At 44.9% G+C, this 27,916-nt stretch overlaps 1 protein-coding gene across 5 annotated transcripts in view; it reads right to left on the reverse strand.

Annotated features, from left to right (window-relative positions):
- Positions 1-27,916, reverse strand: part of MRTFB (myocardin related transcription factor B) — a 214,451-nt gene that overhangs the window by 8,967 nt on the left and 177,568 nt on the right. For 4 of the 5 annotated variants that reach the window (XM_042972019.1, XM_042972018.1, XM_042972020.1 and 1 more), the window contains 7 exons: positions 27,778-27,915; positions 24,809-25,056; positions 19,508-19,640; positions 17,307-18,347; positions 15,498-15,641; positions 12,774-12,932; positions 12,313-12,450 (listed from right to left, as the gene is read on the reverse strand). In XM_042972019.1, the coding sequence (XP_042827953.1) occupies positions 12,313-12,450; positions 12,774-12,932; positions 15,498-15,641; positions 17,307-18,347; positions 19,508-19,640; positions 24,809-25,056; positions 27,778-27,915 (2,001 nt within the window). The remainder of the gene's footprint in view (positions 1-12,312; positions 12,451-12,773; positions 12,933-15,497; positions 15,642-17,306; positions 18,348-19,507; positions 19,641-24,808; positions 25,057-27,777; position 27,916) is intronic. The other variant, XM_042972021.1, reaches the window with a different exon arrangement.

Consider the following 27,916-nt stretch of genomic DNA (forward strand, 5'->3'; position numbering starts at 1 on the left):
GAGGCGTCTGGGTAGGTCATGGTGACTGCTCACTGCCTGGTTGAGGGGACGGGCTTGTTCGGTGCTTGCTACACAACGTGTGGATCCTCTGTGAGGCAGGGGTTCTTCCTTGAAACTTACCTTTTAGTTTAGAGGCGGAGGGAGACCAGGACAAAGTTTAGGGGAAGGTATGACAAGGTTGTTGTTGGGCACCCACTGCGGGCCGGACGCCTTTACCAACGGGAACTCTCTTCCCATGGCTTGCAATAGGGAGCAATGAGGAAGGCTCGGCGGACAGGGGGACGCCTGGTGCACCGTGCCTAAGAGCACCTGGTTGGGCTGCGGATCAGCGCCCAGTGAAGTGAGGAGGACATCGGTTTCCTCCAGAGTGCTCTTGCTCAAAACACTAGCAAAATGGTTTGCACAAGCTGGCCGACTGGAGCAGAGGGTTCTGGGGACGCGTGGAAGATGAAGCAGGGTAAGGTAGGGGCTGGGCAGTCCCGATGGCCAGCCAGGTGGAAGACCGTCAGCTGAATGCCCCCGACGAATGGCAGCTTTAGGAAAGAGGGCCCCATAGAGGACTTCTGGGAGGATGGTGGAGTCCAGGACCCTCGGCTCACCTGATCCCACGGACAAAGCCAGATGACAGCCACATGGGTACAAGAGTGACATAGCAGACTTTGCACGGGTAATGGTAGGAGAATACATGGAAAAGAGGAGGGGGGGGCAGAGACGCAGTAGGGAATCAAGTTCCTGGTGAGACAGACCACAAAGGAGAGGGATACCACAAGCACAGAGAAGGGAGGGGAGCAGACCCCACCCACATCAGGCACCCCAAACATCGGGAACCTGAACTGGGAAACGTTGAAAACCAATGGGCCTTAACTCTGGGTCCTTTAACAATCAATGGGCTTAGCTCTGGGAGAGCGGGATGGCAATGGGAAACCGAGTCCCCACCCTTTGACCCAGCATAACGAACAACCCCACTGAGATACAGCATAGAAGCAGCAGTTTGAAAAGCGCCTGGGGTATAAGGGAAGCAGATTAATTTTGTATTTACAAATCTCAGAACATGTGCTGGAGAGGCAGGGATCTTTGGCAGACTTCTGCAAGAGCCAAAGAGCTGGTGGGCACCATTCTTCCCCCGACTGCCAAGTTTAGACACCCGACACTTGTAGGAACCAGCGCAAATACTCCCCACCTGCCTTGGTAACCCCACATACTGATTGTCATTCTCTCGGGGACTCACACCATCCAACCTGCCCTAGGCAGACGGGAAGATAACCGCACACACGAAGGCTTGGGGCAGACAGGTGCTCTTATTAGTGGGCAGGGCCGGCAGTCAAAGGCTCTCAGGGACAAAGCAGGGAGAGTGCCCTGCAGGCTGGTATAACCATAGCTCTGTCAACTTGGGCTGAAGGCAGGGATCTGGTCTGATCCAACTACAAGCCCAAGGCAGCCCCAGACTGGCCCTTTAACAGCACAGAGACGAAATCCTGCCACAGTAGGTAAAGTGGGTCACTGCAGCCAACTGGACTAAAGGCAAATGTGGCTCAGCCACAACAGTGGGGTGCATGCAACACACGTAAGAGACTCCCTGAAGCAACTACTTCTGGTGAGCGAGGCACATGGCACTACAGGGTACGACAGGACCTCTTCTTCATGAGGACCCTACTTTCAAAAGCAGGAGACATAGCTGATTTTCCTAGTACAAAGAAACAGACAGGTTTAGACAAAATAAAGAGACAGTGGACTGTATCCCAAAATATAAAAAAGAACCAGAGATTAAGAACTCAATAACTGAAATTGATTCCCTCTTGTGTATTTTTAATCACAGAGGAAGCAGAAGAATGGATCAGTCACCTGGAAGACAGAGTAATGGAAAGCAACCAAGCTGAACAACAACAAAATAAAAAATGAGAATAGGTTAAGGGAATCAGCAACACAACAAACCATAACAGTATTCAAATTATTGTGATCCCAGAAGGAGAAGAGAAAGGGGGATACAAAATTTATTGGAAAAATTAATAGCCAAAAACTTCTCTAATCTGGAAAAGGAAACGGACAACCAGATCTAGGAGGCATAGTGCGCCCTAAAGAAGGTGACCCAAGAAGGTAAACACTGAGATACATTTCAAATGGCAAAAAGTAGTGGCAAAGAATTATAAAAGCAAATGAAAATGGTTATGTACAAAGGAAACCCCATATAGCTATTGGCTCATTGTACAGCATAAACCTTGCAGGCCAGAAGGGAGTGGGATGATATATTCAAAGGTGGAAAGGAAAAAAACCTCCAAGAATACTCTACCCAGCAAAGGGTATCATTCAGAATAGGAGATGAAGAGTTTGCCAAACAAAATTTAAAGGACTTCATCACCACCAAAACAGTCTTACAAGAAATGTTCAAGGGGATTCTTTGGAAAGAAAAGGCCAGGTTCAGGAATAAGAAAATTAGGAAAGGAAAAAACTTCACAGGTAAATGCAAACATAAGAAAAGTCATAGATTAGTCACTTATAAAAACCCAATTTGGAGGTTAAAGCACAAAAGCAGTAGAATCAATTATATCTACAAAAATCAGTCAAGGTAATTCACAAAATAAAAGGATGTAAAGTATGACAGCATATACATAAAACATGCAGAGGCAAAGAGTAAAAATTTAGTGCTTTTAGATTGGGTGCACACTTAACCATCAACTTAATATATGCCTATGCCATATGCATAGGATGTTATATATCAACCTAATGGTAACCACAAACCAAAAACCGGTAATAGATACGCAAAAAGTAAAGTGAAAGGAATCCAAGCATATCATTCAAGAAAGACACCAAACCACAAGGGAAGACAGCAAAAGGGGAAAAGAACAGAGAAGAACTAGAAAACGAACCATAAAACAAAAAACAAAATGGCAATAAGCAGATATACCCATCAATAATTACTTGAATGTAAAGGGATTAAATGTTCCAATCAAAAGACATACGGTGACAGAATGGATAAGAAAGTAACATCCATCTATATGCTGCCTACCAGACACTGACTGTAGACTAAAGACACATACATTTTGAAAGTACAGGGATAGAAAAATAATTATTACGCAAATGGAAGCAAAAAGCAAGCTGACACAGCAATACTTACATCAGATAAAACGGACTTTAAAACAAAAGACCCTACAGAATGAAATGGGAACAGTCCAATAAGAGGATATAACAATTACATATAGTTACGTACCCATCATGGAAGAATCTACATAAAGCATCTATTAACAGACATAAAGGAAGAAACGGACAGTAGTACCTAAGGGTAGGGGACTTTAACACCCCACTTACATCAATGGATAGATCATCCAGACAAAAAACATGGAAACAGTGGCTTTGAATGACACATTGGACCAGATGGACCTAACATATATTCAGACCATTTCATTCAAAACCCAAAAGAATACACATTCTTTTCAAGTACATATGGAACACTCTCCAGAACAGATCGCATATTAGACAAAACAAGTCTCAATAAATTAAAAAAGACTGAAATCCTATCATGCATCTTTTCCAACCACAATGGTATAAAACTAAAAATTACAAGAAAAAAAATATGGAAAGAACAAAAATACATGGAAAGAACATGCTACTTAATGAATGGGTCAACCAACAAATCAAAGAAGAAATCAGAAAGGAAACAAAATATAAATGGAGACAAATGAAAATGAAAACATAATGGTCCAAAATCTCTGGGATGCAGCAAAAGCTGTTCTAAGAGGGAAGATTATAGCAATACAGGCCTACCTCAAGAAGTAGGAAAAATCTCAAACAACCTAGTCTTAAACCTAAAGGAGCTAGAAAAAAAACAAAGCCCCAGGCCAGTATAAGGAAGGAAATAATAAACATTAGAGCAGAAATCAATGAAATAGACTAAACAAACAAAACAAACAACCCCCCCCCCCCCCCAAAGAACAGATGGAGCAATGAAGCCAGGAGCTGGTTCTTTGAAAAGACCAACAAAATTGATCAACTTTTAGCCAAACTCCTCAAAAAAGAAACAATAAGACTCAAAAAAATAAAATCAGAAATGAAGGAGAAATAACCAACACCACAGAGACACAAAAGAATATAAGAAATACTATGAAAGATTATATGCCAACAAATTGGACAACCTAGAAGAAATGGATGAATTTCTAGAAACATACCATTTTCCCAAAGCGAATCAGAAAGAAATAGAAAATTGGAACAGACTGATTACTAGTAAAGAAATTGAATCAGTAATCTAAACACTCCCAACAAACAGAAGTCCAAGACCAGATGGCTTCACAAGTGAATTCTACCAAACATTTAAAGAAGAGTTAATATCTATTCTTCTCAAACTAATCCAAAATAGAAGAGGAAGGAAAGCTTCTAAATTCATTCTATAAGTCCAGCATTACCCTGATACCAAAGCCAGATAAAGACACTACAAAAAAAGAAAATAAAACTATAAATTAGTATGATGTCTGATAAACATAGATGCAAAAATCCTCACCAAAATATTAGCAAACCTAATTCAACAATACATTAAAAAGATCATTCACCATGATCAAGTGGTTTTTATTCCTGAGATGCAAAGGTGGTTCAATACTTCTGAATCAATCAAGAATGATACATCACATTAACAAGATAAAGAATAAAAACCATATGATCTTCTCAATAGATGGAGGAAAAGCATCTGATGAAGTGTCACATCCATTTAGGATAAAACCTCTCAACAAAGTAAGTTTAGAGGGAACGTACATCAACATCATAATGGCCGTATATGGGAAAAACCCACAGGTAACCTCATACTTGATAGTGAGAAACAGCTTTTCCTCTAAGATCAGGAGCAAGTGAAGGATGTCCACTCTCACCGTGTTTATTCAACACAGTACTGGATGTGAATACACAGCAATCAGATAAGAAAAAGAAGTAAAAGGTGTCCAAAGTGGCAAGGAAGAAGTAAAACTTCTACTATTTGCAGAGAGCATGATACTATATAAAGAAAATGATATATAAAGAACTGATAATGAATTCAGTGCAGTCACAAGACACAAAGTTAATATATAGAAATCTATTGCATTTCTATATATTAATAATGAAGTAACAGAAAAAGACATTAAGAAAACAATCCCATTTACAACTGTATCAAAAAGAATAGAATGCTCACGAATAAACTTAACCAAGGAGGTGAAAGACCTGTGGTCTAGAAACTATGAAACACTGATGAAAGAAACTGAAAATGACATAAACAAATGGAAAGACATCCCATGCCCATGGATTGGAAGAACGAGTATTGTGAAAATGTTCACACTACCCAAAGCAATCTACATATTTCATGCAATCTCTATCAAAATACCAACATTTCCCACAGAACTAGAACAAACAATCCTACAAGCTGTATGGAACCACAAAAGACCCTAAATAGCCAAAGCAATCTGGAAGAGGAAGAACAAAGTTGGAGGTAGCACAATCCCAGTTTTCAAGATACAAAACTATAGTAATCAGAACAGTACTGTACTGGCAGAAAAACAGACACATAGATCAGTGGAACAGAACAGTCCAGAAATAAACATGCCTTTATGGCCAATTAATCTATAACAAAGGAAGAGAGAATATACAAAGAAGAAAACGTAGTCTCTTCAACAGACGGTGTTGGGAAAACTGGATAGCCACATGCAAAAGAGTGAAACTGGAGCACTTTTTTTACACCAGGCACAAAAATAAACTCAAAATTGATTAGTGACTTAAATGTGAGACCTGAAACCATCAAAGTCCTAGAAGAAAACTTAGGTAATAATTTCTTGGGATATCAGCCACAGAAACATTTTTATATATATGTCTCCTCTGCCAAGAGAAACAAAAGCAAAATTAAGCTCTTGGTACTACACCAAGATAAAAAGCTTTTGCACAGTAAAGGAAACCATTAACAAAACAAAAAGGCAGCCTACTGAATGAGAGATGTTTGCAAATGATCTAATTGACAAGGGGTTAATATCCAAAATATATAAAGAACTTCTATAATTCAACACCAAGAAAAACCCAATCCAGTTAAAAATGGGCAGAAGACACGAACAGACTTTTTCCAAAGAAAACATACAGACAGGTAAGAGACACATACAAAGATGCTCAACATCCCTCATCATCAGGGAAATGCAAATCAAAACCACAATGAGCCACCACTTTACACCTGTGAGATGGCTGAAATCAAAAACACAAGACAACAAGTGTTGACGACGATGGGAAGAAAAAGGAACCCTTGTGCACTGTTGATGGGAATGCAAACTGGTACAGCAACTGTGGAAAACAGTATGGAAGTTCCTTAAAAAATTAAAAATAGAATTACCATATGATCCAGTAATCTCAGCACTGGGTATTTACCCAAAGAAAACAAAACACTAACGTGAAAAGAGATAGGCGCCCCTATGTTTACTGCAGTATTAATTACAACAGCCAAATGATGGAAGCAATCTAAGTGTCCAGTGATAGATGAATGGATAAAGAAGATGTAGTATATTATACACAATGGAATATTACTCAGCCACACACAAAAAAAGAATGAGACCTTGCCATTTACAACATGGATGGATTTGGCAGGCATAATGCTAAGTGAAGTAAGTCAGTCAGAGACAGACAAATACCAAATAATTTCAGTCATATGTGGAATTTAAGAAATAAAACAAACAAAGGAAAAAGAGACAATAAAAACCAGCCTCTTGAACTACTGGGACCTCATCAAGATAAAAAGCTTCTGCATGGCGAAAGAAACAATCAGCAAAACCAAAAGGCAAGCAATGGAATGTGAGAAGATATTTCCAAATGACATATCAGATAAAGAGTTAGTATCCAAAATCTATAAAGAACTTATCAAATTCAACACCAAAAAAAAAGAATCCAGTGAAGAAAGGGCAAAAGACACGAATAGACCCTTTTCCAAAGAAGACATCGAGATGGCCAACCTACACAAGAAAAAAATGTTCCACATCACTCATCATCAAGGAAATACAAATCAAAACCACAATGAGATACCGCCTCACACCTGTCAGAAAGGCTAACACTAACAACTCAGGCAACAACAGATGTTGCCGTGGATGGAGAAAAAGGAACCCTCTTGCACTGCTGGTAGGAATGCAAACTGGTGCAGCCATTCAGGAAAACAGTATGGAGGTTCCTCAAAAAATTAAAAATCAAACTACCTTATGACCCAGCAATTGCACTATTACGTATTTATCTAAAGGATACAGGTGTGCTGTTTCGAAGGGGCACGTGCACCCCCATGTTTATAGCAGCACTATCAAAAATAGCCCAAGTATGCAAAGAGCCCAAATGTCCATTGACGGATGAACGGATAAAGAAGATGTGGTATATATATACAATGGAGTATTACTAGGCAATCAAAAAGAAAGAAATCTTGCCATTTGCAACAACATGGATGCAACTAGAGGGTATTATGCTAAGCAAAATTAGTCATTCATAGAAAGACAAACATCATATGACGTAACTCATATAGATGAACATAACAGAAGGGAAGTAAAAATAATGTAAAAACAGGGAGGGGAACAAAACATAATACTCCTAAATACAGAGAACAAACTGAGGGTTGCTGGAGGTGTTGGGGGGGATGGGCTAAATGAGCAAGGGACATTAAGGAGGACACTTGCTGGGATGAGCACTGGGTGTTAACATGTAGGGGATAAATCACTGGATTCTACTCGTGAAATCATTATTGCACCATATGCTAACTGGATGTAAATGTAACTTGGATGTAAATTAAAAAAGAAAAACACAACAACTAGACTCGTAAATTGCACTATAAGCTAACTAACATGGATGTAAATTTTTAAAAAAAGCAACCAGAGAACCTGGTTTACTGGATCACTATATTGTACACCTATATGTTAATTATACTTGGCTTTAAAAAAATTAGAAGAGAAGAAAAGAGAAACGTGTATAAAATACATGCCCTGGCTACCATCACATCTATCCTTAACATGACCCACCCCCCAAGGAGAAGTTAAAAGACAAACCCTGAATTTGTGAGTAAGTAGGAATTGCAGGTTACACAGCTGCCGAAATTGTTTGGCAGTCTTCACAGTGAGTGGTATTTTGATTTAAAGTAGCATTTAAAGGAGAAGCATGGGAAATGGCAGAGTAGGTGGATCCTGAGCTCACTTCCCATGGACACATGAAGTGTGTAACTAAATATAGTGAAATTCCCTCTGAAAATGACCTGAAGACTAACAGAACCTCTCCCACACTAAAGATAAAAAGAAAGCCACATGGAGAAGGGAAGGAGGGGTGGGATGTGGTCAGAAACCAAATCCCAGGCACTGTGATCCCTATCACCCATAAGTGGGAGTGAGATCAAGCCCCACAGTGGGCACCCCCAACCTTGGGGATCTCCAATGGGGACATGAACCCCCATAATCTTTGGCTTTGAAAATCAGTGGGGCAGGAGCCAGAAGGCTATAGGGAACTGAGATTCTGCTTTTAAAGGGCCAGTGCATTATATCACTTAGTCTAAGACCCAGCACAGAAGTAGCAGTTTGGAAAGCGTCTGGGTTATATGCGAAGGAGATTTACTTTTTAGGGCATGTGCTGGAAGAGCATAGATCTGTGGGATATTTGTCTATGAATGTAAACACTGGTGGGAGCCAGCTCTGACACTGTCCATCAGTCTTGCTAACGATCCTTGCCCTGCCCCACCAAGTGGGCAGCTTGTTCTGTAGAAGGGTGGGGCCGGCCCTGCCCACCAGCGTACCCACAGAAGTCTTGGCCCAGTCACAACAGCCCACACAGACATCACCCTCGAGTGCATGGTTCTGGTGAGCATCACCTGATTGAATTGCGTCACTGGGCCATAAGGGACGCCTTCTACACAAAGCCACCACTTTTAAGACCAGGAGATGGAGCCAAGCTACCTAATACATAGAAACAAACACAGAGTCAGACAAAATGAGGAGACAGAGTAATATGTTCCAAATGAAAGAACAACATAAAACCTCAGAAAAAGGACTACATGAAACAGAGATAAGCAATCTACCTGATAAAGAATTCAAAGTAATGGTCATAAAAGATGTTCACTGGATCTGAGAGAATGGATGAACTCAGAACTTCAACAAAGAGACAGAAAATATAAAAAAAAGAACCAGTCAAAGTTGAAGAACAAAATAACAGAACTGAAAAATACACAAGAGGGAATCAGCAGCAGATGAGGACGCAGAAGAACAGGTGAGTTATCTGGAAGACAGTGCTGTGGAAATCATCCAAACTGAATAGCAAAAAGAAAGAAGAACAGACAAAAAAAATGAGGTTAGGTTAAGAGACCTCTGGGTCAACAACTATACTGACGTTTGCATTATAAGTTCCTTGAAGGAGAAGAGAGAAAAAAAAGGGCCAGAAAACTTTTTTGAAGAAATAATAGGTGAAAACTTCTCTAACCTGGAGAAGGAAACAGATAGCCAGGTACAGGAAGGTGGAGAGTTCCAAACAAGATGAACCTAAGGAAGTCCACATAATAACTAAAATGTCAAAACTTAGGGGTGCCTGCATGGCTCAGTCGTTCAGTGTAGGACCTCAGCTCAGGTCATGATCTCATGGTTTGTGGGTTCAATCCCCGCATCAGGCTCTGTGCTGACAGCTCAGAGCCTGGAGCCTGTTTCAGATTCTGTCCCTCCCCTGCTCTCACTCTATCTCTCTCTCTCAAAAGTAAGTACACATTTAAAACATGTCAAAAATTAAAGACACAGAGAAAGGCAACTAATTACATATAAAGGAAACACCATGAAGCTATACGCTGATTTCTCAGGAGAAACCTTCACAGAAGGTAGCAGTGTAATATATACAAAGTGGTGAAAGGAAAAAAAAAATCTACAACGAAGAACACTCTACTCAGCATTCAGAATTGAGGGAAATTTATAAAGAGTTGCCCAGGCCAAAAAAAGTCAAAGGAGTGCATCACCACTGAATTGGCCTTACAAGAAATGTTAAAGGAACTTCCTGAAGCAGGAAAGAAAAGGCCTTAACTAGAAGTAAGAAAATTATGAAAGGAAGAAGTTTCACTGGTAAAACAGTTAAAGATAGTAGATCATTCACTTATAAAACTAGTATGAGGGTTGAAAGACAAAGCAGTAAAATCAACTGTATCTACAATAACTACTTAAGGGATTCACAAAATTAAAAAAATGTAAACTATGACATTATATACATAAAAGGGGGGATAAAAATGTAGTACTTTCAGAATGTGTTGGACTTAAGCAAACTGCCAACTTAGAATACTATATACCTAGGATGTTATTTATGAACCTCAAGATAACCACAAATCAAAAAACCTGTAAAAGACACACAACAAATAAAGAGAAAGGAATCCAAGCACACTATCAAAGAAAGTCATCTAATCACAAAGAAAGCAAGAGAAGAGCTATGAGAGGAACTCTGAAAACAACCAGAAAACAAAAAACACCAATAAGTACATACCTTTCATTTTAAATATAAACAGACTAAATGGTCCAGTCAAAAGACACAGGGTTACCTAATGGATACAAAAAACCCCAAGAGCTATCTATGTGCTGCCTATAAGAGACTCACTTCAGACCTAAAGACATATACAGACTTAAAGTGAAGGGATAGGAGAAGATATTCTATACAAATGGGAGCAAAAAAACCAAGGTAGCAAATATTTAAAAATTTACAACAGACAAAAACAGACTTTAAAGTAAAGGCTGTAATGAGACAAAGAAGGGCACCGCATAACGTTAAAGGGATCAATCCAAAAAGAGGACATAACAACTGCAAATACCCATGCACCCAACACAAGAGCCCCTATATTTTGCAGATACAGAAAATATTAATGGACTAAAGGGGGAAAATTGTCAGTAATACAATAATAGTAGGGAACTTTAACACCTCACTAACATCAATGAATAGATCATCCAGGCAGAAAATCAGTAAGGAAATCGTGGCTCTGAATGATGCATCAGACCAGACAGACTTAATAGATATATACAGAACATTCCATCCCTCCACCCCCAAATAGCAGAATACACATTTTTCCAAAGAAGACATCCAGATGGCCAACATAGAAAAGAGTCATCAGGGAAATGCAAATCAAAACCACGAGATAACAACTTACACCAGTTCAGGATGGCCACTCTCAAAAAGACAAGAAGTAACAAGTGTTGGTAAGAATGTGGAGAAAAGGGGACCCTCTTTCACTACTGGTGGGAATGCAAACTGGTGCAGCCACTGTGAAAAACAGTATGGAGATTCCTCAAAAAATTAAAAAATAGAACTACCCTATGATGCAGCATTTCCACTTCTGGGTATTTTTCCAAAGAAAGCAAAAACCATTAATTTGAAAAGATATCTGTACCCTTATGTTTATTGCAGCATGACTTACACTAGCCAAATATGGAAGCAACCTAAGTGTCCACGGACAGATGACTGGGTAAAGAAGATGTGACACACACACACAAACGCAGGATTATTACTCAGCTATAAAAAAAGAGTATTTTTCCGGGGCGCCTGGGTGGCTCAGTCTGTTAAGTCTCCAACTTTGGCTCAGGCCATGATCTCATAGCTTGTGAGTTCAAGCCCCACATCGGGCTCTGTGCTGACAGCTCAGAGCCGGGAACCTGCTTCCGATTCTGTCTCTCTCTCTCTCTCTCTCTTGGCCTCTCCCCTGCTCATGCTCAGTCTCTCTCTGTCTCTCAAAAATAAAACATTAAAAACAAACTACAGAAAGTATTTTTCCTATTTGTGACAGTAGGGATGGACTACGAGGGGTTTACGTGAAGTGAAAGAAGTTGGACAGAGAAAAGCAGATACCAAATGATTTCACTTCTCTGTGGAATCTAAAGGGCAGAATAAATGAACAAACAAAACAGAAACCGACTCATCTGACTCATAAATCCAAACACACTGGTGGCTGCCAGAGGGGAGATGGGGCGGGGATGGGTACAGTAAGTGGAGGTTATTAACAGTACAAATCTCCAGGTACAGAACAAGTCACAGGGATGTACAGTATAGCACAGGGGACACAGTCCGTGATCTCGTAATAACACTGTATGGTGACAGATGGTAACTGCACTTACCTGGGGAACATTTCATAACATATAGAAGTGCCAAATGACTGTCGAACACCTGCAGCCACTATAATATTGTATGTCAAGTATACTTCAATTAAAAAAAAAATAGCATTTCGAATGCAAATGAGGTTCTTGGCTCTGAAATTTGTGTTCGTACAGCGGCAAGCGCGTTTTAGACAAGGGATTCAGTGTGAGGACGACACCCCAGATACAAGCCCACAGACCGTGGCCACTGGTCTCGCTTCCTTACCTCTGGAAGGGAGGACGGGGCGCCACGTGTCTGCTTGATGGCCTCCTCGTAGCGGGGAGGGTCTTTTGTCTTGGGGACCGGGCTCCCAAACAGGGAGTGCTGGACGACGCACTGCTGGGGTGGAGGGGGCGAACTAGGCTGAGGCAAAAAGAGGAGGGCACATGTCAGGTCTGGGCAGTGAGCTCAGAGGGCGGCCGAGTCACGGCGCTCCTGAACTCAAGAGCCTTCTCACCTCCAGCCTGTGTGGCCGATGGCGCCGGGGCGCCATCCCGTGAGGGAAGGGTCATCTGTTCCGCGATAACAGCCAAGCTGCCCCTTAACAACGGTCACCACGGTCTTTGGCTATTTTGTCCCATTAATATTGATACTCAGTCCCTTCACGCCCGAAGCACTGGGTTCTGCAATGCTTTAGGGCCCCATGAGCAAGCACTGTTACTGCTGCCCCATCCGCCCAGCACTACCTTGTTGGAAGCGGTAGGTCCATTCTGCAGGGAGGCAAGTGGTGCGCTTCTGGACTGAAGAACACTGGTGGAGGTCTTGTTCACAAAGGGCTGCTGGACCGCTGGAGCAGGTGGTCTCTCATACGGAAGAACCGAATTTGATGCCGAGTTCGTGAAAACCTGTAACGGACAAATATTTTCCATTCAATCTGTTCTTTGGCTCTTCCTACCGAAGCAAACCATGTTTTAGGACGAGGCTCGGCAGACTTGCCCTGTAAGGAGCCACCACGTGTGCAGTTTAGGGTCTGCAGGCCACGGGGTGTCTGTTGGAACTGTTCACCTCTGCCACTCTGGCCCAGAAGCAGTTTGGACAACGCATAAATCAATGGGTGGGGCTGGCTTCCAATAACTTTATCTACAGCAACAGGTGGGGCGCTGGAGGTGGCCCTCAGGCCGTGGTCTGCCGACCCTGATTTTCCAGCATCCGTGGTCCCTTTACTCAGTGGCCTGTCTTTGATGGTGGTGTGGACTGTACCTTCTGGGAAATCAGCGCTTGCTCAGTATGATTTCTGTCTTAAGCGATAGCTGAATCTCTCATATTCCTCACCAGGGTGGTCTCATCTATACTTTCACAGCTTTCATGTCCATGATTAAGCTAATAATCCCCAAACCCACCTCTTTTCCACTCTTGCTTCCAAGTGCCAAAGCCACATTTATAACCTTTATTTACAAACATAAATTCAGGACATCTCAAATGCAATATATTCCAAACGAAACTTTCCCCTTCCACCACCACCAGCCTCGGAGGAAAAGTAATTCTTGGTTTTCCCTTCATTTATTTTTAAAACTTTGGTAAACGGAGACATCAGTCCTCTGCTGTCTCCCTTCAGTGCTCACACGCCTTACCAATGCCTCCTGAATCAGGCCTCTGTCCTCCGCTGTCCTAATCCAGGTCCTTGCTCCTGATCACGGGAGTACCGTGGCATCCTCTTCACTGTGCCTCCCTCCCCGTCGACCCTCCGCTACAGTTACAGCCTCAGCACACACCTGATGGAGCCCCCACACTCCCTGGCTCCTCTGTCCTTACGGTAAAACCCTCCTCTCTGGCTGGCACAAAAAGCTTCCACCACCCGGCCCCATTTCTGTCCGACCGGAAAGGCCACACAGGCTGCGGCCACACTCAGGTTTTCAGTTTGTTGAAAGTATCTCCAAATCCTTGCAGGGCCCCATTTAAAATCTGTCCCCTTCTGAGAAGCTGGCCTCCGCTCTGTCAGGGAGCAGTGAGGACTCCCTCCTGTGGAACTAACAAGTGTCTGTTTAGCCCCCATCACGAGCCAAAGGTCTTATGGCCTTTTACAAATGTATGGTCACTGGGTGATTTTGTGATTGTATTTCACAGAGCTGATTTACTCATAAAAATATTTTATGTACTTTATACCACTAGATTCTGAAAGAGAAAAACTTACCTCTGCGTTTCTATTGTAAACATACATATGTATTTCTTAAGTGGGCAAGTGTGTGTGTGTGTGTGTGTGTGTGTGTGTGTGTGTGTGTACACCCATTCAAAAGGTACAGCTGCTCTGGGCGAGGAGTTCTGGAAGCATACTCCTCTTTGAAAAAGCTGGAATTAATGATCCCTAATTCTAGTATTGAGACTTAGTGAATAAACCCTTATTTCTCCTGTCTATATCCTGTATTTCTCTCTCTTCTCTTAAAGAAAACTGTCTTAACATTGGAACGTTCACTGAGGCGATCACCACCCTAGAATGTTATTGTGAGCCCAAAGTCAGTAATATGCTGCTGTAACTCACTGCATTTCCCAGAGGAGATTCCAGAAGAGAGCACATGATAATGTGACTACTGATGACCTCAGGTGTCAATTTCTGTCTGCTGCTCAAGTGGTCTTAGCCCAGACGGTTCATGCTACCTTGGGGCATGTCTACAGGTACACCTAATTATCCAAGTTCTTTTATGCTGAAGATTAACATCCTGGGACTAATAATTCTCAAGGTTAAAAATAATAAGACCTATTTTTGAGGCCTTAAGAGTTTTCTGTCAAGGAGATGTGCACACAGCTCCACCTGCTGGGTAAGAGGGAATTTTTGTAACTTCTGGGCTATTCAACATCACAATTTTTTGGTAGGAACACATGGAGGGGTTACTGAGTCCTAAACCAACACGGTCATCTGAAAGATGAGGAAAATGACACTCAGAGGAAGTAAGTGAATTTTGCATAAGGCCAAACCTGTAGGAAGTGGGGAACAGAATCTGCACACCTGGGCCCTCTGGCTCTTAGTCCGCAAGATGGCAAACTCTTAAATATATAAAGATCTTATTCAAGGTAGACACTGAAAAAGTATCTTTTTCGACTTCAAATATTTCTTCCCAGGGAACAGCACTTCCCCCTCCCCCACAAGATGATTAATCTGAAAAGAAATTTATTTTAAAACTCAAAAAATCCTACATGAGGATTAAAAACAAACTTTTGAAACTTTTACTTGGAAAAGGGCTTTAACTGTTAAGATGACCCGTCTTTCAGTAAAAAAGAACCTTTTTTCCCTAATAACTGCATAATCTGCAGCCGGATGGCAGGTGGCCTGAGGCCCATCCAGTGGGAGGTGCGTGATACAAAAGAACAAACAGGTGCTTCCCACGGAAGAGACCGCTATGAGGACACGTGCAGAATGGCTGAGCAGATGACAGTCACCATCGGTGACGGCCTGTCACTCATTAGCATTCACCAACCTTTCTAACTTGCTGAGGCTGACTGAGCACATGTGGCGTGAAAGCTTCTTGCTTCTGAGGTACGGTCTGGGCTAAGCCTGAGGACAGGGTGGTGGCTGCTGTCTGCGGCTGAGTCTGAGTCTGGATTCCTGCTTGTGGTGGAGTCTAGGAAGCAAACAAAATATTGATTTAATTATCAAAATCAAACTCGGAATCAAGAGTGTAGGTGTCGGGGCACCTGGATGGTTCGGTCAGAAGAGCATGGGACTCTGGACCTCGGGGTTGTGAGTGGGAGCTGCAAAGTTTGGGTTGAGTTTGGGCGTAGAGGTTATTTAAAAAATACATACATAAACTGAAAAAAAAAAAAGAGTTTAGATGTGCAACATGCGATCATGTGGGGAACATATCTGAAATGAAGTGATAAAATACTTACGGATAGATACACACTTCATCGACAACACAGTTTGAACCTTAATTCTAAACCAGAGACCTAACACCAGACCAGTTTTTTTCACGCTCTTATTATTTCTTAAGTGGCTAAGATTTTCATTGGGAAATTTTGAGAAAACAGAAAACTGAAATAAAAACCTATAGTGGCTCTACACACAACAGGCCAGGTGTGACAATAATTTTAATAGCAGCAAGAAAATCTGAGGCCTAACTGCCCAAATAGTATGTGCTCCCTCTGGAGACAGCTATGTGCTGGGGCGCACACGGGCCCAGAATGGAGAATGTCAACTCTAATGGAAGATTTGGATGGAAAAATACATGTTTAGAAAAGCTGTGTCACAGAGTAGACTTTGAATTTCACAGACAGTCTAAAGATCAAACAGGAGAATTAGAATGCTGGCACATGCCAAGGACCTCTGGGTCATGCTTCCTAACCTCAGGGGCACAACCCACTGGTCTCTGCCATGAAGAGTATGTGGGTGGGGGGGGGGTGGTCAAAGCTGAGGAGCACTGTCCCAGGTGGTTTCTGTTCACCTGTCGCCCACCCACTGTGTGAAAACCTACCAAATGCACTGCATAAAAACAAGGTCAATACACAGGTTATGGAGGAGGCATAAAAGGAGGTTTCATGCTTACCAGGGTTTTATCAACTCCCTCAACACCTTCACTCCTAAGTTTGTGGTCACATTTTCCTCAGATGCCCCACAGGCCTTAGGCATCTTGACTTCAATGGTGTCTTTTGAGAATCTCGTTTAGGAGGCAGAACACACGAGTGGGCGTAAAAGTAAAGGCCGGGCAGTTAGAAAACCCGGCTCTGTCCTAGAGCAACTTACCCAACGTTTCAAGGCCTCAGTTTCTCTACCTCAAAATGGGTGCCATCACTTAGATCTTCTGGGGGGAAGGGAGAGCTGAAGGGAGTGAGCCATTTAAAATACACGGAGGAGCATGTGACTCTCGATCTCGGGGCCGTGAGTTGGAGCCCCATGCTGGGTGTAGAGAGGACTTAAATAAATAAGAAAATAAAGTACGTGATCCTGTGCCTTGCACACAAAAAGCACTCAGCGACACCAGCTATTCTCACGATACTGAAACCGGTATCTCAAAATGTCTGCATGTTCGCTAACGATACCGTGTTCACTAAAGATAAAAGCGATCAAAAGCAGGAAAGCACCGCTTGCTTGTTTTAACTATGTGGAGACAATGCTAGCTATTAACATTTCTGAATTAAATTCCAGGCCCCCGCCCCCCACGCACACATTTTCTGCACCTCTGAGGCCCGGTTGGGGTGCATGTATGAGAAGGCTGGGGCGCTCGCCATAAGGCAAGTTTCCGTTCCATGCAGGCTGTAAAGGCAAAGGAGTTAGAAGACACACTTCACACCTGGAGTCTGAGGCTGCCTACTGGGAGTTGCACTGAGGTGACATTGGAGCCCTGGATGGACAGCGGCAGCAGCAGCTGAGCGGTTTGTGTGGTCAGTAAAGCCTGAGGCTGAGCGACAACGGCAGGCGGCGGCTGTCCCTGGGAACTCACGTAAAACTGCGGGACGACGCTCTGCTGCTCGGCCTGGGCCACGGGGACCTCCTGCTTGATCACTACGGCCTTTTTGGCAACCAGGGTCTGGCCGCCCGCCGAGACGGGCTGGCCCACGGGATGGCTGGCCAGCGGGCCAGGCCGCCTGGGGCTGGAGCAGTCGGGCAGCGCCGTCTCGTCCTTGACGGGGGAGCCCACGCCGCCATGCTTCGGATCTAACTTGCCGGCCGAGCTGGCCGCGGCGCCGGGCTGGGGTTCCAGCGGCTGCTGCTGCCGCTGCCCTCGCTTTTCAACCTCAAGCTGCATTTTCAGAACTTCCACGAGCTTCTGCTCCTGTTCCAGTTTCCTCTTTAGCTCCTCGATCTGCTTCTCTTTCTCCTGCAGCTTGCGGTCCTTCTCGGCCGCGTCCAGTTCCAGACTCGACAGCGTGCTGCTGGCGGGACTCGGGCTGTCCTCGCTGCCCGTCACTCTCAGCGGCGACGAGCACAGGAACTGCGCGGGAGACATCATGGTCATGATCTCGGTGAACGTGTCTGCCATGCTTGTGTCCTCGGTCCCGAGACTGGACTGCTCGGAGGGGGAAGGCGAGATGGGCAGGGGGGAGCTGACGCTCTCGGCGTGGGCGACGTTGCTGCTTCCGGCAGGCGGCAGCTCTGCCTTGAAAGAGGGGCCCGAGCTCGTCACGGAGTTGTGCAGCGTTGTCACCGGCAGCGCCACGGTGACTTCTGGGTTGCTGGCGACGATGGCAGACGCCGGCACCGCCAGGACGCCGCCGGCAGCAACAGCGCTGCTGTTCACTTCCTGGTAGGGCTTCAGGCGTTCGATGAGGTCCGGTTTGGTGCCCGACACCGGAAGACCCCGTAACTTCAGCTCCGTCTTCAGTTCCGACACCTGCAAGTACAAACAAATCACGTCTCTTCTCTCGGTACCGCAACTCCCGACAGATCTACAGGACGCTCAGACGGAAAAGGTGCCTCCCGCCTGTCAGCTCCACGTTACCGCGTATGGGCAAAGGGGACGGCTTCTCTTCCCGACACACAGCTACGGACCTGTGGCACTGGGAAGGCTGGAGGTAAAGCAAGGGCTTTTAGAGGGTAACTCCTGTTCTGTCCGAGGATTTACAATCAGAAATCGTGACGAGGACAGTCACATTCACTGAGTAATTACCATGTGCCACACACTGATGGAAGTGCTTTATACTTTGTCTTTTCTCTTTTCTTTTTTTTAAATTTTTTTTGTTTTTTAACATTTATTTATTTTTGAGACAGAGAGAGACAGAGCATGAACAGGGGAGGGGCAGAGAGAGAGGGAGACACTGAATCTGAAACAGGCTCCAGGCTCTGAGCAGTCAGCACAGAGCCTGACGCGGGGCTCGAACCCACGGACCATGAGATCGTGACCTGAGCCGAAGTCGGACGCCCAACCGACCGAGCCACCCAGGCGCCCCTCTTTTCTTTTTTTTAAAGCAGACTCCCTGCCCAGCGCAGAGGGGCTCGAACTCACGACCCTAAGATCAAGACCTGAGGGGAGATCCAGAGCTGAACGCTTAAGTGACTGAGCCACTCAGATGCCCCTATTCTTACAATTAATCTTCACATGAGGTGTGGGTGTTATTATTATTATTCCTAGTGCACAGATGAGGAGATTGGGGCAGTGAAAGGCGGACCCTTATGTCCAACCTACCATGGATAACCAGAAGCTGAGCTGAGGGGGGAAGCCTATGCAGTCTGGCCTCGGAGAGGAGATTCTTGACTGTTAACATTTTCCTGCTTCTCCCCAACTCGGCAAGGAGCAGGGAAGAAGAAAATCTCCCTCTGCGGTCACAAGTGTTCTGGTGCCCACACATGGTCTATGCTCAACAAATCAGTTATTACTGATCGTCTTCAAAGAAACTTAATGGACGTAAACAGACAGTACCCCTGAGAAGGTTATCTTACTGTTGGTAAAGCTGAAGGTCTATTGAAAACTTACCTACACCTCAGACAAATGTGGCCAATCATTTCTGTTTTTGTGGTAATTACGGGTGAATAAACTCTACTTTGAAGTATTACCTTTAAGTCATCCAGGCTAGAAGGCAGGGGCCCCGGCTTTCTCACGGAAGCAGATGGATTCTGTCTTGGTGTATTAGGCGTGGTGCTGTTCAGAGCTGAATTCCCACTGTTGTTATTTTTGTCATTGAGTGGCCTTCAAAAGGAAAAGAAAATTAGACTTGATAATAAAATCATGTCTGAATTTGATCCTGCTTCTGCTAACGACTTGACTGTTAATGTGTGAAGAGAAAATCATCATGGTCGTGGATTGGAAGACTCAACAGTATACAGATATCAATCAAATGAGACCCCCCTGCAAGTTTTGCTTGCTTGCTTGCTTGCTCGGTAGAAATTCTGAAGGTGATTCTGAGCTACATATGGAAACACAAAGGACCAAGAATGGCCATGGCATCACTGAAGGAAATCAAAGCTGGAAGAGCCATACCACTTATCAAAACTCATTATAAAGCCAGTTATTAAGATGGTGTGGTGCTGGTACAAGGGCAGAACAACAAATGGAAGAGAACAGAGAATCCAGAAACAGACCCTCACATATAGAGCCTCCTGAGTTATCGCCAAGATGGCACTGAAGTGCGCTAGCAAGAGGGTGGTCCTTACAATAAATGGTGCTGGGCCACCCTGGATATTCACACAGATAAAAATAAGGCCCTTAACTGACCCCTACCTCACACCATCTCAGAAACCTAAACGTGAATTATGAAAGCAATAAACTTTTAGAAAACTTAGGGTAATATTTCAGGGTGCCTGGGTGGCTTGGTTGGTCGAATGTCTGACTTCAGCTCAGGTTGTGATCTGGTGGTTCGTGGGTTTGAGCCACGCGTCAGGCTCTGCACTGGCTCGCTCTCTCCCTCTCTCTCTGCCTCTCCCTGACTTGTGCTCTTTTTCTCTCAAAAAAAAAAAAAAAAAGAAAACTTAGGATAATATCTTCATGGCCTTTGGGTAGGGAAAGATTTCTTAAACAGGACACAAAACACACTAAGGGAGACAGCTTTAAGAGTGAAAAGTGAAATCATAGGAGAAGATACTTGTAATACATGTTTCTTTTTTAATTTTATTTAACTTTTCAGTATTTATTTACTTTTGGGAGAGACAGAGTGTGAGCAGGAAAGGAGCAGAAAGAGAAGGAGACACAGAATCTGAAGCAGGCTCCAGGCTCTGAGCTGTTAGCACAGAGCCTGATGTGGGGCTCAAACCCACAAACCGCAAGATCATGACCTGGGCCGAACTTGGACACTCAACTGACTGAGCCACCCAGGCGCCCCTCTAATACGTATTTCTGACAAGGCATCATATCTAGAATATACAAAAAAAAGTCTCACAAATCAGTAAGAAAAAGACAAAACGCAATGGGAAAATCCTGAACAAGCATATCACAAGAAAATCTATCCCAATGGTCCTTAAACGTGTGAACAAGGGCTTAACACCTCATCAGACATGAGGAAAATGGAAAAAGGCACAACAAAACAGCACCGCACATCCAGCAGAACTGCTGCTATAACGAGTAAGACGCCAATACGAAGCACTCGGAACATCGAGAGCGCCCAATCACGGCTGGGAGAAGTGTGAATTGGTACAACCGCTTCGGAGAAGTGTTTTATGTTATCTACTAAAGACAAACCTGTGCCTATCCTCTGACCCAATTCCATTCCTCGAGGGACACCTGACAAAAATCTACATACATGAACCAAAACACACAGGTCAGAATGCTTAGTATGGCATTATTCATAACAGTCCCAACCGGAAACAACCCAACTGTCCACCAACAGGATGATGGGTGGATAAATGATAAAATACTAGACAGGAATAAAAATTAACTACTTCTCTCTGCACCAGTAAAGATGCATCTCACGAACACAATGTTGAGCAGAAGAACTCACGTGCGTGTGTATACCGTAAGACTGCATTTATATAATGTTCAAAAAAAGGCAAAACTAATCAATGGGAGAGAAGTCAGGTAGTCACTGAGGGGGGATGCCAGGGGGCTTTTTGGGGTACTGATATTCTATTTCTGGATTTAGGTGGTGGTTATGGAGGTGTGTTTACTTAGCATTGATTTTCAGTTATGATTTATGGACTTCTCTATCACTTAACACTTCATTTAAAAAGGTGATTTAAAAAATGTGTTTTATTTCTGTACTCATCTTGCCAGCAGAACCAGGTCCCCATCTAGCTTCTTCCCCCTAGGATACTCTTGGCAACAATGACATTTCCTCCTCTGGGTGGTTGACACTGTACAGCCAATTCCATTAGCGCCTCACACTTTATCCTTAGATGAGTCTTGGTGCTGAAGCATGGAGACTCTGACTTCCATGTTCTGAAACAGGGACCTGATGTTGCTTATGGGGAGAGGCCCCTGCTTAGATGAGCTTTGTCCAGTGGGTTTTTGGAAGATTGTGTTTGAAGCCATTTCTGGCCCTGTGAACAGCTAACTCTTGACATTCATCTGGGGTCTTTGAAAACCTGCCTAAATTTTATGGAAGTGAAATACTTTAAGTGTTTGCAATGAAGTTTCTTGAAATTTGGGTGGAATGACAAATATTTTATGTATCATTTATTTCCTTTCTAAAAGTTCAGTTTTAAAATCTTCTATTAGAATTATGAAAACATTTTATGTAAATCAGAACTTCTCAACCTTACTTATTTTCATTACTGTCTCCACAAGGAGACTTTCTATGAATTTTTTTTCCCTAATCGACCTCCCAGTGAAATCTTAATACCCTCAGGGATGTACTGTGTAATCACCTACGTACCGTATGTGTGTCTGTGCTCTCTTCAATCACAAGTGCAACACTCCCCCCAACCAATGTCCGCTCCCTTGTGAACAATAAATTATTCTATTGGTGCGTTTGGTTGAGATTCTATAATGCTTTACTTGTTACTACGATTAACAACAGTTCAGGGCTTGCTTCAGCCTTCGAAATAACGAGAGTAAGTTGGACCTAGGTTTTTTTTGTCCAGATCCACAAAGACAGAAAACATGCTGTGGGGGGACCCTGACAAACGTGATGTCTGTGTGGATGAGAAACCTGAAGTCCAGACACCTGAAAGGACCCTCCAGGAGCCCCCGTCAGTGTGTGGCTACAGCCCCATCTCCCAAGGTACCAGGGGCTGTGTTATCAGGTCAAATCTCACTGCTGTGGAGCTACAGACTTCTGCATTCAGCTTCCTGTACCGGAATTTTGGTGAAAAGAAACACTGTTTTAGAAAACAACACCTCCACTGTCAGGACCCGGAAATCAAACAGAAGTGACGTTCAGTCTTTGCGTGGTGCAATAATACACAAAAGTAAGTGACCTTTCCCCCTCTGTGTCCCCGGATCTTTGTGTGTGATGCTCTCCGGGGCTGGGTGGCGTGGCTGCTATGGTGGTGGGGGTGTTTGTGGAGGACAGGGGACCGGCAGCCTTAGTGGAAAGACAAAGACCCATTAGAGACCAGATACTCAGCTCCTCAGATGTACTCTTCCCATCTACAAACTGGCCCCACACAGTCAATTTCTTTCATTACAGAAAAGACTGTTTCATAGATACTACAAAAATCCTTTTATGGGATTTTCAGTTGTCCGGGTTTCCTCACCCGGGAGCGCGGTCAGTAACGTCACCTCCTCCTGGAGTTACGGTGAGGGGCACAGGGATGTCAACGTCGAGCACACTGCCGGGTGCATCGTAAGGGGTGCGCACAGGGGAGCCAGTCACCGCTCGTGTCCCTGCTGCCCGATGCCAGAGGAGGGAGGCGGCAGGGGAGGACGCCTCCCTCGGGCCCGGACGGAGCTGCAGAGCGGCGGTGGTCTGCGTCTGATGCGCTTCCAATCCTCTTTGCTCTTCCCTGGTTCCCTTCCAATGTCAACATCTCACTCAGGCCTGCTTGCTCTTAAAGTAATAACATGCTACAAAAATTCTTTCTTTCTTCATCTCTGTGCCCTGATGTTTTAGATTTACGTACTTCACAGTAAGGTCCAAATGACTAATAGGTCTAATCTTCCTCGAGATATCAGGATCTTAAAAGAAAAAAGTGCATTGATAATCACTAGCATATGAGGAGACGGTTCTTAACAGAGGAGCTTTTTAGCAGGTCTCACTCCTTGTCTGCTCCTAGGAAACCGGGCTCCCTGTGGTGGAATGCTCAGCGTACGCGGAGAATATCCGAGTCGAATTTCCACCCACCACATGGATCATGAATTGAGTGGCCTGCTCACTGAGAAAAACTTTCAACTCGAATAAACTTTGCACCTTTTTGTACAGTTTGTCTTGTGAGGTCAATGTAAATGTCCCTTTCTCCTGATAACTGAGGGAAATGAGAGACGAGGTATTTTCATTTTTACCCATGTTTCCTGGAAAATGCATACTCAGGATGGAGATCTAGAAATTTCCTTCTGTACATAATTAAAGTGCACTACGGATGTCTTGCTGTGGATTCAGTCTCAGAAGCTGTCAGAAGTCACTTCCTTCTGTCTCTCTCAACTGGGCTCAGACTTTGGAAACGTGTTCCTTCTCCACAGTTGTTGGTCACCAAGACCTTTAACTGTCTTGGAAACATCTCTCATCTGTTCTTTCCTTCCCCTTATCAATGCCCTCATCTTCTCACATCTCCTTTATTGTGAAATGTCTGTCTTGCCTACTGCCAGACTCCCCTCCGTGACCAGCATCTCACTGTCCTTTGGTGCACTGTGGCGTCACCACGACAGCCCTCTGAATCATCTACCACGTCAAGATGCAAGGCTACCCGGCTTCAGATTCCTCTGGACAGCGGCTCTACTCAGTTTTGTCTTCTACTTTTCATCCCATTCCTTATTCAGGCTATTTTCCCCGTCATCCCATCAACAGGCATGGCCCGCTCCTTCCTCTGTTCTCGCACGGGGCGGGGCGGGGCGGCCACTCTCCTTTGCGTGAAAGGGCCCCGCCCAAGTTTCGGGCTCTTTCTCACAGAGGTATCCTGCCTGCTTTTATAGAGCTTTCCTTGACCACTCCGGCTTCTACACTCATCCCCCCGCACCCCGCCTTTTTTAAGCTGTTTATAACAAGACTCTCGCTCCTTACACTTTTCTCGCGGCGCCTAATACTACATGGCAAACAACAGGCAGACCTCTCCTGGGCGAGTAACTGTGACGAGGCACCGCTACCGTGAAAGGTCAAGGTTTGGAACCTATCTTGGAGGACAAACCCTGGACTCACTGGCACGAGGGCAAGACGCCGCGGGACGGGCTTCGGGGACCAGGCAGTGAGACCGATCGCTGCGCGCAAGCGCCCCACGACATCCACCCCCTAGGAACCAGGGACGTGGCCCGCGCCGCCCCCGGCCCCGTACTTGAGCGGCGCGGGCAGGATGGTCTGGTAGTTGTAGTGCTGCTGCTGCTGGCTCAGGATCTGGAGCTGCAGGAACAGCTGCTGCTGCTGGAGGAGGCGGGCGTAGTTGGAGTCCATCTGGGGCTCGCTCTTCTCCCCCTTCTGGTCGGGCGGGATGTACTGGTGGTACTTGAGTTTCTTCACCCGCGGCTTGGGATCTTTGCACTTCTTGCCCCGGTGTTTGTCGTTAGGGTTCTTGGGATGGCTTTGCTGTTTTCAAGAGAAAGACAGGAGCATTTTAAGAGGTGCCATCACACGCGGCCTGTTCTACCGTGTGCCTCAATGCTCTGACGGTGACGTCAAAGAGCAAGGTGCCTCAGAAATTGGCATAGCCGCTTCGGAAAGCAGTCCGCCGAATACGCTGCCAGAGCCACGAAAGCGTGGGTCTACCTCCCTGGACCGAGCAATCTGGCGCTTGGGGCTCAGCCGGTTGAGCTTCCGACTCTTGATTTCGCCCCAGGTCATGATCTCACGGTTTGTGGGTTCGAGCCCCACGTCAGACGCTGAGCGGACAGCGCGGGGCCTGTTTGGGACTCTCTGCCTCTCCCTTGCTCACACCTTCTCTCTCAGAATAAATAAACTTAAAAAAAAAAAATCTGGCTCCTAAGAACTTACTTTCTCCTGTTCCTTGTTTTCTTACAGTAGGGAAAGGATATACTCCACTGAGCATTATCTATTCAAGTTCAACAAAGTTACTTTGGGTTTCTTGTTTAGACACACTTGTATCTATTGTCTCCTAGTGAAAAAGAGGCTGTACGCCAAATATACAAATGGGAAAGGATTAGGTATGCTTCCCCCTGTGTCCTGTCTTGCAGTCATTAAAAATATACTCTTTAGAGACTATGTAAAAACAGAAGAGTGCTTCTAATGGAACAAAGCAGACTATAAAGTTGTGTATTTCTAAGGAAAACACAAACACACACAAAAAATACTGCAGTCTCACAATATTCATCAATTCACCGTCATCTGCTTATCGTGTTATCGACAACAGATTTTACTTCTGGTCGTTTCAAAGTGATTGAAACAATGAACGGGGTGTGAGTTAAGGAGGCTGGACTCTAACTGTTACGTAATGATACAAGTGACTCAGCCAATCAGGAAGGCACCTGTTGGTAAGGGAGGGGGGCAGGCACGTAAGAACCACTGTTCCTCAGACGAAATCTGCTCTTATTTCTCCACTGGCACATTCTCTCAGGAAGGGAGGGCGGGAAACAGCTTTCCTCACAAAAACCCAAAGAACTGTGGTCTGTTTCCCAGTACGTACCTGTCTTCTCCTCTACTAGCAGAGTCCTAGGATCGCCTACCCAGCCTCTGAATGTCACATTCTTAAAGGATGTCTTTTGCCCCAGAATCAAAGCCCTCCTTAAAGAGGCACTCACTAGTGAAGAGGAGAAATTCAGAGGAGAGGAGAGGCAGAGACCTCTTAGGAGCCACAGGGAAAGACGCACTGGCATTCAAACAGTCTTTGTGCCATCAGTGGTACGTGTTTGCGGATGTGGGCAGAGGGGTGCGAGCGGGCATTAGCTCAGCTGCCGCTTGCCACACTCTGGAATTTCGGGCTCCAAGAAGAAGTGATGGAAGATGCTGAAATGCACTGATCTGTGCCCTGAAGCCACAAACGCTGGGCCACCCTGACAAAGAGAGGCTGGAATAGAAACAGAGCCTTCTCTGCAGGAGAGCTGAGGACCAGGAGAGCGCCAGAGGGTAGCCGGAAGAAGCCAGGAATCCGCCCCAGGTACCTCCCCTGGGAGAGCGCAGCCCTGTGTTCACCCGGAGGCAGAAAGAAGGCTCTCCAACCCTTCAGGGGGCCTGGGTCCTTCCTGGCCTTGTGACTTCTTTGGGCCTCACTTCCTCATCTGGTAGGTGCAGAGAGGGTCAGCTAGCTCTCTGATGTCCTTTTTTAGTTCTAAAAGTTTGAGATCAGGGTTCTGCTGCTTTTGGCAAAAGCTGTATCGGAACTGTTTAGACTATTCCTCTGTTTATCCCCCCCTTTATTTAGCAGTTCTAAATGGACTTAAAAAAATTTTTTTAAGCCTACTATATATTAAAATTTTTAATCTTCCTTGGGGCCTATTCTAACTGAATTGTTTCACCAAGTAAAATTTAGGGAACAGTGCCACCAACGTGCAGCTTCTCGGAAGAACAAAACGAGCTTCAGTGGGCCAAATCTGCTAAAGCAAAAAACGCAGCCGCCTGTCTGAAGTCTCTGACCTGTCATGTGATACATCTGGAGTACCAGTGAGCTTGACCTTGTGTATAAACTCCAAAATTATGTTGCCATTAAAGACGTCTGTTCGTGAGGGGCGTGACTCCCCAGTGCTGTGCTGAAGTGAGTCTATCCTACTCTCCTCCCAGTGTGTCTTTCATGTCAGCAGCCTGGATGGAAGCAGGATTGGGAACCGCCGACAAAATGTACCCTCAAGCCTTTCCGCGTGGCTCTGGGAGTTTTCTAGAGACCAAATTTTGTGCAGTTCTTTGGTGACTACAGAACAACAGGGCATCTGCTGAAGGTGGTGGTTTCCAATATATTTTTTTTTCTTAATTTTTTTTTTAAATGTTTATTTATTTTTGAGAGAGAGAGACAGAGCATGAACGGGGGAGGGTCAGAGAGAGAGGGAGACAGAATCTGAAACAGGCTCCAGGCTCTGAGCAGTCAGCACAGAGCCCAACGCGGGGCTCGAACTCACGGACCGTGAGATTGTGACCTGAGCCGAAGTCGGACGCTTAACTGACTGAGCCACCCAGGCACCCCGGTAGTTTCCAATATTAAGGCCTGACCTAGCAAGTCTGCCCGTGGGTTTTGTCTTCAAGGCTTCATTCAGGCTGAAAGGCGGGCTAGGAGGTGCAGAAACGTGCCTTTGTGTTCCCCGCATGGGCCACAGACGCGCCACGAGTAAACCAACCTCACACCGGCGCGTGCCGGGAACCCACCTTCACCAGCGACGGGCCGGGCTTTGCTGAGGACACGGTGTTTGTGGGGAGCACAGCAGCAGGGGACCTGGTCGGGGGCTGATCCGGAGCAGGAGTTTTCAAGAATTCAGGAACTGCTGGGGACACTGAAGTAAACTGC

Source organism: Panthera tigris, chromosome E3, assembly GCF_018350195.1.
Source record: "Panthera tigris isolate Pti1 chromosome E3, P.tigris_Pti1_mat1.1, whole genome shotgun sequence".
In the NCBI taxonomy this organism is placed as follows: Eukaryota; Metazoa; Chordata; class Mammalia; order Carnivora; family Felidae; genus Panthera; species Panthera tigris.